The 14649-nt window shown below is 27.2% G+C and overlaps 1 protein-coding gene across 2 annotated transcripts in view; it reads right to left on the bottom strand.

The window, feature by feature from the left end:
• The window catches only part of LOC145286136 (uncharacterized), a 539596-nt gene that overhangs the window by 76670 nt on the left and 448277 nt on the right, over positions 1 to 14649 (bottom strand). Inside the window, exons 28-29 of one of the 2 annotated variants that reach the window (XM_080134856.1) lie at positions 14361 to 14416; positions 11715 to 11783 (exon numbers count right to left, since the gene is read on the bottom strand). In XM_080134856.1, coding sequence (XP_079990982.1) covers positions 11715 to 11783; positions 14361 to 14416 — 125 coding nt within the window. The remainder of the gene's footprint in view (positions 1 to 11714; positions 11784 to 14360; positions 14417 to 14649) is intronic. The other variant, XM_080134858.1, reaches the window with a different exon arrangement.

Below are 14649 nucleotides of genomic sequence, written 5' to 3'. Positions count from 1 at the left end.
ACATTAAAAACATACCTTGTATTTGGTTTAAATAGTTTTGTTAAAAACTTTTTTATTATTTGTAAATATATATATATAAAAAATGCACTTTACAAAAAATAAATCTTCGCCATGAAAATTTTTGGGTTCTTATTCTTGTTATCCAAATTATCAATAGCATTGGAAATTATTTAAATAGTTCAAAATTAATTTTGCTTTTACTACATATTCTATGTAGTTCTTTCCCAATTGTATACTCCTTTCAGCTTAGCAAAAAACTATGTTAATATATAAAAAAGAAATAGTAAAATTACTTCTACTTTACTGCATACAGAATAATAATTGTTCCCTACTTGGCCCTATCTGAGAAGGAAAAAATTTTTTCGAAAGAAATATTTTAATATTTTGTTTGATGGCTCCAGTGAGTGTCACAAATGTTTCAATCAATATGACTTACAGTACTAAAAAATGTGTCCTTTAAAAAATAAACATTTTAAATTAAAACAAAATAACCCTTAAGTTGCTAAAAAAGAAATATTCTTAATTTTGTTTGTATTTTGATTAATGAAGATTAATTGTTTGAATTAAGTAAGAATTCATAATAATAAAGAAAAAATATAATGAAGGAAAAAAAAGGTTATTCTTAGAGAAATGGAAAGAAAAGGAGGGGGGGGTAAATGAGAATTTTATCTGATTATGATAATCTATTGCTGCTATTTTGATGATGCCTGCTAGTATTGTAAATATGTCCTAAGAAAAAGAAGGAAGCTGTATAATTAGTTATACTTGGTCAAAAGCGAATATTCGTTTCTTCACCTAATGCCAATATCATTTATTTTGTTTCTAAGAGAAAGTGTTTCATTAGTTTAAAAGATAGGGCCTTGTGTGTCTTAAAGTAAGACAGTTGTAGCAGACTTACCATAAGAGGAATCTACTCATCAACCCTGGAAAATCCTATGTCGATGAAGACACCTTGTAACATTTCATGAAAGCAATATATTAAATTTTTTGCAAACAAATTACCATACCTCCTGTTGAGAAATCTGAATAACATTAAGAAATCAATAAGCTAATATCTGCTTAAAAAACTCAATGGCGTTTTGTTTTTCCTGAAGTAAGAGATACAGATATGTTATTTATTTTGATGATTTCTTAAGTGGCTAGTGTTGATTAAACCATAAAGGAAAAATGCTCTCATCTGGCAAAGTTCTCATCTGGCAAAGTTCTGAACCAGCCTAATCATTATCAGAAAAAAAAAAAAAAAAAAAAAAAAAAACTGAAGTCAAACAAAGTATATTTTTACTAATAACAGTGGAAGAAAAAACAAGAAAAACAGCTAGTCAGAATCAATTAGCGATTTGTCAGATGCATTGCTATTTAAGTCTAGCATTGAAAGTCCAACCAACTTAATTTTATATATTTGGCCCTATTTGAAAGGAACGTTTAAATATTTTTCAATGAATCACTTTTAGTTGCTACAAATTAGTCACAAATTTAAAAATAAAGGTTATTAACTCTAAAAGTTATTTCCTTCACCTAAACAAGATTAAAAAAAAAAAAAAAAAAAAAAAAAAACAACAACCACAAAGGCTTTTCAAAAATAGAATACGAAAATAACTTCTGGATAATTATCTAGCACACAAATCAATATATAAATTTTTCTTTTTAGTTAAATTTAATGACATGAATGAACACATAAAGAGTTGATACCAATCAAAGCATAAGAGTTTATATTTCCTTAATATTTTGAATAAAAAAAGAAAAATGTATACGTTCATTTTTATTAAAAATTTTAAAATTTACAAAAAAAAAAAAAAGAAAAAAATAGGGGGAGGGCATGCATGGTTATTTTCTGATCAATAATATTATAAAATAACAGACAATATATATATATATATATATATATATATATATATATATACACATAAAGGTTCCTCCAGTCTGACAGACTATGGATACCCATGTAGGGGTGCCTGTGTGTGAATTTTTTGTGGCAGGAGGTGCGCAGTCTCCAACCTCTTTTGAGTCGACATTGTTAAATACCAGTGGTAAGTGAAGTATATGTATAGAACGACGACTGGAAACAAATGCCGAGATAAGCAGAGAGCACATACAGCATCTGGAATTCCCAAATGCCCATCTGGTACTAACCAGGCTCATCGTTGCTTAACTTTGGTGATATGACGAGAACCAGTGTGTCAACATGATTATGCCATATATATATATATATATATATATATATATATATATATATATATATATATATATATATATATATAGTAACATGCTTAAAAGATGTAATTGCCTAATTGATTTGTTGTATAACAAGCTGCTACCAGCCAAATAATTAAAGGAACAAAATCTATATTAGAAAATAGAAGACCAAAGAAAACATGACAGCTAAAAAATAAAAAAAAAGGGTTAATTAGAATTTTTATCAGTCTGTAGGCATCATCGATTTATACAATGTCGCCATTTGTATATCCCACTTCTTAATACAAATGGTCTTCATTGGTTTACTTATATAGGTTGATGAATGCATTCATGATAAATAATTATCAGAAGAATAGGAGTTCAAGGAGGAAAGTTTTATATAAAATGTAATAGGAGCCAAAATAAAGATGAGAAAGAAGGTGTATCGCTGAAGCTAATAATACTTATTTAAAACTTGTGCAAACAATCTATTTTTACAAAGGACATTTTCAGAAAGTGGCTGTTTTTTGAAACGGTAAACTAAACAAAAGATAATAATCATTGTCAACACTATTATAATTATTTTCATTTTAAATTTGAATCCTGGAAATACAGAGGAGAATAAGTCAGCCAACTGTGCACTTACCCAACACTTTAGTACAGACACACGTTCCCACAAAAGGATGGTACAAGTTGACAAGACCTTGGAGGTTTTATGATTTTTTTTTTTTTTTTTTAGATTAGGATTGATAATTTGTATTATTTAAACATCTTTAGTGTTCTAAGTGACACTCTTCTGGAGGTTGAAGGTGCATGCAATACTAAGAATACAATTGCAAATTACAGATGGAACAAGAGCATGCCACTTTCATAGATTAAATAAAGGGTTCTGTTCGAAATTCTGACCAGATTCTAGAGTTCACTAGAAAGATTAAAAAATTCGACAAGATACACCTGAAGAAGATTGGTTATATCGTCCTAATCATTTGGAGAATAACACTCAATATGAGAACAGTAGTTTGAATAATCCAAATAATACACTCTGGCAGTAGTAGACTCTTTCTCTTACCTAGGAGATATGCTAAATGCAGGTGTTGGATGTGAACTCAGTATAACCACAAGACAGCATGAGCAAACTTTATGGTGTGTTTTATAGCATGTGTGCGAAAAATGCTGAACTATAACTCAATGCCACACTACAGTGCAATGATAGATCCATGATCAGATAGATCTGTAGTGCGAAATTTAACTAAACTCAGCACATTAGGTCAATGGATTTGCTGAAAGCATTACATTTGCCCAGGATAAAATTATCCTTAAACAAAGTCGGTTATATTGGTAGAATCATGAGGAACACATGGATGTCTTGAATCACAGAAAGGTTCGTCAGCCAAGGAAGACTTGGAAACAAGTGATTAGACAAGATTGTAGAGTGGAAATCTGAGACAGTTAATCTGCTGAACATGAAGCCTGGAGAGTGAGCTTGTGAAACATAAAAAAAAAACGTCTCTTGGACAAAGGTTTTGGTTGTTTTGTTTTATGGCATATCAACCCTTTTCTGGTTATTTAATGCCGAATTGAGTAATTTTGGAAAAAAAGTTTTTATGCTTCAAGTTGTTTATATCTTCAAATATTTATTTATGGTATTCAGTTTAGTTTTTTGCAGAGAAAAATTGCTTTGGCTTTGCAGAACATGATTGAGTTGTGCAAAAGGAAAGGAAAAACAACAATATTTGGTGGAAAGGAGCCAATATCTTCAGGCAGGCTGATCTGATAGCACCAAATTGGACAAGGAAAAAATGACAAAGTGATATGTCTGATATGTAATGTCCATTATTAATTGACAAAATCGCTCCTGCTTTTATAGTCAGAAAGCACAGATCAAAGAAATCGGTAAGGAGACATTCTCCGTTCAATTATTGCAATCATTTTCAAGTAAATGAGAGAAACAAAGTTTATAAACAGAAGGAGTTCAGTTGATTCCGAACAATTTTACATATCTGCTAATGAGAAACCCCATGAAATTACTGTTTATGAAATAAAAGATCAAAATAGACAGATTCACATTTTCTTTAATACTTTACAATGCTCAATAATTGTACAAACAAAATTTAGACTTATCATTGATTTTATTTTAATTCACTAACAAAATAGTCATATTTTTAAATAAAAGTTTCCAATCATTTATTGTAATTTAAATAAAAATGAAGTTGTTCTCAATGGTGAATAATCAAACTTGTTTAGTAAGACTTCAGAAATATATTTCACAAAACATGAAAGTATTTTATTGCAAATAAAATACTAAAAATGTGCCTTTTCTATTTTAATAACAACAATCTTTTAAAAAGTGTTATTGATACAACAGAGACCAAACCTCAAACATCATAAATATAAACTTATACAAAAATAGACATTTTCTTTTCCATATATGTAAATCAAAATCATTTTTATGTAAACTATCAGTTTTACTTTGCATGGAAACTCCAGGATTTATTTCTTCAATATTGTAATCCAATATTCTCCTTTTTCTTCTTAGTCCAACTAAGAACTATATCAATAACATTGATTTTCTGACAATCACATGTAACCGGAGGAATACTATTTACTTTTAGTAAAAAATAGGCACTCAATGAACTTGAAGTGAACTTTAATCAACAGTTGAGTTACATATTTTTACACGTATAGAATTATGGACAATCTCTATGTATAAACTTAGATACATGTATATATCTATATGTATAGGATTCACTCCTAAACTAATAAACCAATCATTATCAATTTTGGAACATGATTAAATGTAAGGGAAGATAACGCTGAATATATTTAGTTTAATTTAGTTTTATGTAAAAGGGATGGAAGCCATTTGTGAAGATTCAGATATTTCTGAGTTTTGTAAATTTTAACGATAAATATTAGATATCAATTAATAAATACTGTATATTTTGGTGTATAAGGCGACTGTCAGATAAAATGAGGTACAAAATTGAAGCAAATTTTAATAAATTTATCATATATCGGTTGGATAAGATGACTGCTAAATCATGAAACCATGTTTGTTTAGTCTAGGCTAGAGATTGCAACACCCGGTATCTAATGAAATATTGGTTTTTAAAGATGATTTTTTTAACTTTAAGGGTTGGTTTATATGCCGAAATATACAGCATGCCCCAAATTTCAGTCTCCAGTGTATTTTCAAAGGTTTTAATATGGGCACACTATTCAACTTGAAAATTCAAGTATTTCAGATTTGCATTAAATTTGATTGATGGTCATTAAACTAATCAAGCAAGATTCCCTGAATTTCAATTTCTTTTTAAGGCCTTTTAATCTTAAGCCTTAAATTTTCGGCATTTTCTAAAATCATTTAATGAACTTTTGATCAAGACTGGAATTAAAAATTTAGACACAAGTTTTAGTAGCATTATACCTTGATTTTTTAATCTCCGTAAGAGGATAGAAAAATGGTGCAAAATTGTTTTGTTCATAGAATTTTCTCCATTTTGGAAACAAGTAACCCCCCCCCCCATAATATTAAATCTGTCTGTAATCACTTTATTGACTAATAGGGGCATTTCAATATCAACTTTTAATAAAGTACTCCTAGATTTAACAGAAAATGAGATTGACATTAATTTTATATCATGGCTATGGATATATGATGTGTCATTTTCTATGTGAAAGTGTTTAATGATAGGTAAATATATACACCAATATATACATAGTTACGTACCCTTAATATATTTTGTTTATTATTTTACATAATATCAGCAATAGTTTTATGTAAAAACATTAGAAATCCATTAAAAAATGTAATGGCCATCAATTTCTCAAATATCTTATTTACATTTTGCATATTTAATGAATAGCATAAACTATTTTGATATAGATTCACATTTCAAATATATTAACTCATTTAGAATAAATATATTATTGAAGATATTTCTTGTTGTAGAAAGATTCCCTTTATCCAAGCAATGCATGATAGCTTCTTACCTCAACCCTTCACTAATAAGTCACTATTTATCAAGGTCAAAAGTCAATCAAGGATGAGGGTCAATGAGATGGATGAATTGTCAGTTTCTACTTTAAATATTAACAGCTTATGATTTAATTTCCATTAATAAATTACTAAATCCAGTGTTCATATGAATTATTATTTTTGCTAGTATATATAAAGTTAATACGCTTTTTCAAAACATTGATTTATAAGGGTATTTGTTTTAATTTCCAAAATCAAATTTAAATAAATTTTATCTATAAAAAAATATATTTTATTGGTGTTTTTTTTATAATCTAAGTGTCTAGTTTGCTATTAAACTTATTGTGACAATTTCCAGTTTGCTATTAAACTTGTTGTGACAATTTCATTACAACTCACAAAGAAAGTGGTAATGCCTAGGAGTATGGTTGCATGACAATGAAACAGATACTTCAGTACCCTCATCTCCTGAATTAAGAATGGAAAGCTAATACAATATTTGCTTTATATATAAAAGTAATAATATAGTTCTAATTTCAGACAGACACATACTAATCTCCAGTCATAATAAAAATATCAGCTTCAGATATAGAAGTAACAGTATAATTTTGTGTTCAGTGAAACTGATACCAAAGTTAGTAAAAATTAATTTTAAAAAATTATAAAGCATCAAACTTATTACATCAGAATTTGTGAGTTTTAACATTGCTGCTTACATATAGATTGAGTATTCATATTATTTGGAATCTTTGGACAATTGTCCAGTGTCATTTTCACGTTTCAGTTGATGTAACCTCTGACATTCTTCAGGTGTATCTTGCCCAATTCAGGAATCTAGACAGAATTTTGAACAGAACCCTTTATTTACTACATAGGTAACATGCTCTCATTGCATCAGCCATGGCTGGATTGTGGTCCTAAATAATTTGCAATTGTATTATTTGGTCGCCCACACTGTGGATTGAACCTTCAACCTTCAAGAGGTTCCAAATAATATGAATAACCACTCTTCATCTCAAAAATTCAGAAACATAATAGACATGGAATAGACTAACATAAGAGTAAACAGTTATTCATACATTTCTAATTGAACATTTGCATCACATGTTTGTAACAACATGACTTTTACATAGATTATCATCGGATTTTACAGAGCAAACAATTAACTTTAACAAAAAATAAAATATTCTGAATTATTCAAATATCTTGACTTTTGTATAAAATATATTCAGCTTTAAAATTTGAATCAGGATAGAAAGAAAAAGAAAACATAAAAACTGCTAAGAACTAAAGTTTATTTGGTAAACATAAAATGAGGCAGAAAAAAAAAAGATACAAACAGCTAACAATGTTATAGTAAGTTTTTAGTGAATAAAAATTAAAAAGAAAAAAAAAACTAAGAAAAAGAAATCTAAAATTAAAGCTATGTACTTAAAAACAGTCATGAAACACTTGCTTACATCAACATTTAAGATATTTTATATAAATAAAAAAATCCTAAGATTTGACATGAAGAAGCAAACATTAAAAATTTTGCATTACACAATAGTGAAGTCCATCAGCAAAATTCAATTCATTCTCAAACTGAAAGAAGCCATTAGAATCTGTCACGACTTCTATGAGAAAGGAAATTGGCAATGAGGATAACATCAAATTTAATGTTTGCTTTAATGGTAACAAGTCTTGAGTCTTATTTCATAAAATGGCCCTACAATTAATAGAAAAATAACAAATGAAGAAAAATATAATATTGGCATCATCAAGTATTGTTAGGATATATAATTATAAGAATATCACAATTGACCAAATCTAATCAACATTAGAATTAAAAAAAAAAATTCAAATCAAATTGAAAACATACAAATATCAGACCTATTTTTCACTTGTTTTCAACTGACCCCAAAAATTTGATTGAGAAACAAAGAATATTTTAAATAATCAATGGGGAAAATATCAGCTTATGTAAACAATTGCAGAAGAAAAAAAAATTGCACAAGATTATAAAAATAACATTTCTAAGTGAATGTAAGTATGAATCACAGTATAAAATACAAGTAATAATAATAATAATAATAATAAAAACAATGGCTGAAGTTAAACTCAAGGTTTTTGTATAACGAGCATATTGGATATGCAAATTAAAAATAAATAGTGGGATGCAATTAAAATGACAACAATATCAGAGAGAATATAGTTAAAGAATAAGAACAGGAAAATAATTTCTCATGCATATTTCATTTTTAAAATTTAATTTAAAAAAAAAAAAAAAAAAAAAACAACAAAAAAAAATCTAAAAGATGAACAAGCATTCAAAAGTCATTTTAATTGACATTCTTTAAACAAAGTGATACCATACAAGAGACGACATGTAGCTACTCCAGTAAAAGAAATATACATCTGATAAAATGTGTATACATCATTGCAACAAAATTACAAATAACTCCTCTATGCTTACAAGAAAGTAATGTTCTGTTTTGGGTGCTAACTTCGAAAAGTAGACTAGAAGAAAGTGATATAAAAAGAAAAAAAAGAAAGAATGAACTATTCATGATTATGAGTGGGCAAGTAATGCTGTTTAATATTACAAGCATCTAGAAAAGCAAATAGAGAAGAAGCTGTTCTAAAATCTACCAAAGAGAAACAAGAAAAAGGTGAAAATTTTATGAAAAAAAAATAAATAAATAATAAAAAAAATAAGTCTACTAAAACAATATCAATCAGTGAAAGTGTAAGAAAATCGAATTTGTATTGTTTTTCAAAGATATAAAAACTCAATACACTTGTGATTTTATTGTCATAAAAAAAAAAACAAAAAACATCGATATCAGTGAAAGAATAAATGGGATTGGATAGATGGAATAATTGTGAAGAACAAAATCGGTGAAAAACAACAAAGTGAAAATATAAAACACCTATTAAATCATTTTTTAAAAATAAGTGAGAAGAGCGTTTGAAGTAATTTATTTACATAAAAAATCCATCACATCATATAAAATATATATTTTTTTTTTATAACTGATCAATTTTCTTAGCTATGACAATCTGAATAATATGATTAAAAAGAAACAAAAAAAAGTCAATCAGTATGTTTAAAAAATTAATAAAGAAATTCTAAAAGGATAACATTTAAAAGTTGGAAAGATTTTGTTTGAGGTTTTCATTAGGTAGACAATTTCGTTTGTAAACTATAAGGCCTTTTAATTAAAAATTTTTAATGCTCAAAGTTTTTTTAATTTTAAATTAAAATTCCAAAAATGTTATTAATTTTAAAATTCCTTCTATGCAAAATATGTATATAAATTATTCCATTTTTATAATTTACAAAATAAGTATTATTTTAAATGAATTTTTGAACTAATAATAATTATATATGTTTAGAGTTCTTTAGAAAAATGGTTTATCTAATCTCTAATGGGGATTATTATATTTGTTATGTTTTTAATAGTTATCAAGTATTATCAAGATCTTTTTTTAAGTATTAGATTAGGGAAGGAATCAGTTTTTTTTGTTTTTCGTTTTAATTAAAAATCTTTAGGAAGCTAAACATTTAGAAACATCCAGGTTGACAAGTTGAGTTTGATGAGTGGTGATTAAACAAGCTTCCTCACAAAAATCCATATTAGATGATGCCAAAGTTGAGGAATAAGTTGTGAATGTTCTTTAAAATCTTTTATTGTCATGTTTTTACAATGTTAAATTATATAATACTAGCGGGAGACCCGATGTTGTCCAAGATTGAAGGAGGATCAACAAATATTCCACCCACCCATACTTTTGTTGTCATAGAAATCAGTAAAATCACCCAATTTTTAATCAAATCGATTGATTGCTTGTTCTAGTCATGGAACCTCCTCCCAGTGTACAGAGAGGAAGCTTCACATGCTTCCCTGCAGTAATTTAGTCCACAATACATTGTAGAGAATATACAGTTGATTTTATAAAATTATCTGCAAATAATGGCTTCACTTAAAGTTTAAAATGAAAAAGTCAAGTATCATGATTCAATTGTGCTCTAAAAAGAAACATTTATTTTGAATGCACCCCTGTTTTATGAAAGAATCTACAGTTAATTTTATAAGTTAGGTCTTTCTGTTTGTGTGCGTGAAAACTTCTCAAATGCTCTTGTGACGTTAGGTTGTATAAAAGTGTTAACTTTGGCTAAAATCAGACTTCCTTCATTAATCGGATTTTTTTATTATAGATTTGATACTTATCAGGCACATTCCGATACAAAACCTAGGCAAGAACACTCTCAGACACATCAAATACCTTTGTGTGAAATTAAAAAAAAAAAAAAAAAAAAAAAAAAAAAGAATCGGCTCAACTGTTTCCAAGTCCATAGAACAAATTCACACCCACAAAGTTCCTTTTAAATAGATGTATTAGTCAATAATATAATCAAAATTCCTGATGACTTTTTCACATGATTTAAAAAGTATTTCTAGTCTATAAAAGTTGAATTGTTTTTAGCAGAAAAGTTAATCCAATTAAATCTTTCATCAATATTAAACACAACATGAAAGCAATAATAAAAAAAAAAACTTTTTAAATTGCAATCACAAACTGTGGTAAATCACATTCATTCATTTTTATCTTTTTGATTTCTTTCAAATGGCTTATATGGTGCAAAGTTTAATACTGATGCTGAATTGAAGGTTTGATTGGACAAACTTTTCAGTTCAAAACAAGTTAATTAAAAAATAGAATGACTTTGCAAATAAAGTGAAAATGTTAACAGTATTGACCAATATGTAATTCAACACTAAAAAAACCATGAAAGTAAAACATTTTGAAGAATTCCCATAACTTATTCCACAACCTAATATTAATATTACATTTTTAATATCAAAATAAAACTAATGAAACAATATATTCAGTTTAAAATATTACAAACTAGTATGTTTGCATGATTTAATACCAAATTAAGATAGTATTTTCAAATAGTTACTAAGCTCTACTATCAGGCTCTAAACATAAGAAAAAAAATAATGAAATTAATATAGTTAAGTTTAAATTAAAATTTCAATATCACGTTGGAGTAAAAAAAACAAACAAACAAACAAAAAAAACAACGAAATTATGAAATTATAAAAACTTATTCTTTATTCTACTAAAATTATTTTTTGAAATATATATGATAGTTATCTGGCAGTAATTATAATTTTATATTACAATGTACTAATCAAACCTTGAAATAAAAATGAAAATAGTTGTTAAATAGTAGTGATGATGGCGGTGGAAGTGGTGTGAATATGGTGTAGTATAGAGTTTATAAAAGGCAGCAACTTATTACTGCCAGTAGAGAACATGCGAATGATGCATGAGCAGAAAGAAGAGGGTTTTGAAATTCTGCTAGGCAGACATGCTGCAGCTTTTCTGTTGTTCTTTTAGCATGCATCAGATGAGCCGTTAGCCTCATCAGCAGCATCAACTGCTAACAAAAAACTACAGCGGCTATTGTTTGCGGTACCACTAGCGCATCCGCAAACAAAACAACAAAATGAGCAGAATGTCTATAAAGGCTGCATCATCACAACTAGAGATCATGTACATAGGTGTATACCTCCATCATTTTAGCTGCAGACGCCATCGCAATACTTGTTGCTGTTATTGCTTTGAAACGGTGGGCATTCTGATACAAAAATCAAAAGTTCAAAGTAATGAGAAAAAAGATTAAGTTGTAGAGTTTTCTTTTTTAACGAAAGGCTAGAAGAGATTTCAGCTTTAAGGGCTTCAATATTAACAAAAAATAAGAATGTAAGCAATCAAAATGTTTATAAAAGTAGTTTAAGATTCAAACAGTTAAGATTCAAACATTTCACAACAGTACATTTCAACAAAATCATCTGAAACTATCAAATAACACATGAATTGGAGAGTATCTCATCAAGAAAAATTTAAGCTTTATTGCATAAAGCTAAACATCTTTTTAAAATATTTAAGCAAATTTAATGCAAGTATCAATATACTTTAGAAATAAAGATTCAGAATTTTCCAGTTTAATGAAATTAGGTTCAATTATTGGTAAAAATATTTTATAAAATTTAAAACATTCATGTTAATATATGGAAATTGAAAAAACAGAAAAGTTGTAAATTAGATAAATAATGTTTTTGAGTCATTATGTAACTATACAAACAATGTTAAAATGAATCTTAAAATTTTATTAACACTACCAACATTGATATAAAGTAAATACTGTAATGCTGACGAGGGTTCTGTATAAATGAATTGATTATGAGACTTATAAACATCACTGCCACTAAATTATTTATTGATAAGTGAAAAATTCAATGTGAATCCAGCAAACTATCAGAATATACTAAATGATATTTTTGTATTGAGTATACATAAAAAAAGAAATACTAGAGACTAATATATATATAAGCTGAGGTGACCTTTGTTGAAAGAAAATTTTTACTTGGACTTAATGTAATTTTTATTTAGTATATATGCAATATTTATATATTTTTTCTTAATATATAGTATGACTAGAAAATCTAGTGACCTGAAAATTCCTATCCAGAATATTATGTACTTCATTCAGATATGAAAAAGTCAAGAAAAAAAATTTTTAATTTTTCTCATAAATATTTATAATTTAAGTAGCCATAGTTTATTAGTAAAATATAAATTAAATCAGTTTCCATATATTTATGTAGATAAAAACATTAAAGATATAAAGTTCTATAAACGTATAAACAATAATTTAAAAAATCATTTAAAAAAAAAAAAAAAAAGCAAACAAAAAACATCTCCCATAATAAAATACACTTATTCTGATTGTATGGTGAACTGAATTTATGTTAACATTGCATTGGATTAAATAAGATTGTAATCATGATTTGAATTATTACGAATTTTGCTTTCAATGATGCAAATAAAACATTGACAACCTTCAAGTCTCAGAGTTTTCATGGTGAGTGTGTATTTGATCTAACATGTTAGATTATTTCTAAAAACTTATATTTAGCTAAATTGGAAATGCTCACTTTATATCAATTCTCTTGTTTATTTTAACTATTTGAAATATACTTCAGATTTTAAGATCCGATATAAATTAAGTGGGTTCCAAAGTAAATCCAATCACTACCAAAAGTGAAAACTATATTAAGTGTAACAACTTCTTGAATAAATAATTCATCTTCAGATGTAGCAAAGACAATGGATACAATAAGGATCATTAGTTTCGGAGTTCAAAGTACTAAATAACAAAATCCAAGTCTATAAGTTACTTTAAAGTTTAAATATTGGAAAGATATCTAGTATTTGTCAGTTCTGTTTGCAAAATAATCTGATAACTGGCTTTTATATTAAGTTAAATATGCTGGATCTCTAAATAAATCATTTCAAGATGCAACTTAAATATACAGAGGGCTTAGAAAAATTTGTATTATACAATAAAAAGAAAGCCAATTTCAGTTAAATATTTTATCATTACTTGATTGTTTTAATGCACAGCTATATATAAACACAATATTGTAAAGTGATATATACTGGACTTAAACAGCCAATTCTGAAGATGAAAAATAATATATATAATTATTTTAATATTCCTAATATCCACATATTTCATTTTTAACAAAACTTATCAATGTTCTGTTAGTTGAAGAATCAACTGAAAATTCCAACCCTCAAATCAATTTGGTTGCCATCACAGTCATATGAAAAAATGGAAACAGATCCTACACACCATTTATAACAATAGTAAGTTTCTTAAGGGTGTTCTACTTCCAAGCGAATGAACTTTACATAACTTAAGAACTCTTTCATATTTTTCTCTCGAGTGCTTGCTCTTTAAGAGAGATTAAATAATTGCTATTTTAATGTTATATCTAATATCCAAATACATATTTCATCCTCATAAAGAATCATAGTTTAAAAACAAAACAATGCAATATACAATCAATAAAAAAAAAATCTCATTAGCCAATATCAAAATAGATTACATCATCATAAACATTTTGTCACTAATTTAAAGTTTTGCCCAACTGAAGAAATGTACTATCATAACTTAAACTGTTTTCTATAAATTCTGGATATTGCTTCTTTTGCTTTGTCCAGTTAAATGTCTATACATCACCCAAGAGTATTTCTTCCTTACTAACTACATGTATCAATGATGAAGCAAAACCTTGTCCAAGTATAAAAAAAGAAAGAAAAATATGAGTATAACATGTTAAAGCTCTCTAAACAAAGGTTTACTCACTTTTGATGGTGCATTGAAAAGTGACGCGGTTCGACGTGGTAGCGTTGAAGAATCCCCTAAAAATAAAATTGATTAGTGCATTTAATAAATATACAAACACATTTTGCATTTTTATTTTCAAAATTTAAATTATTAGTATACAGCGTTCATGTATTTATCTTGCTAATTTCTTACCAGAAATGACAAAAGAAGTACACTCATACTCTTACGCATATTTATTTTTTTATTACAATATTGTTATTGCAAAAATAATTAAGCTATACAAGATGTTTGAAAAAATTGGATTAAT

Source organism: Euprymna scolopes, chromosome 10 (assembly GCF_053919585.1).
Source record: "Euprymna scolopes isolate OS-2025 chromosome 10, ASM5391958v1, whole genome shotgun sequence".
NCBI lineage: Eukaryota > Metazoa > Mollusca > Cephalopoda > Sepiida > Sepiolidae > Euprymna > Euprymna scolopes.
This window is presented reverse-complemented; position numbering and strand designations above follow the sequence as displayed.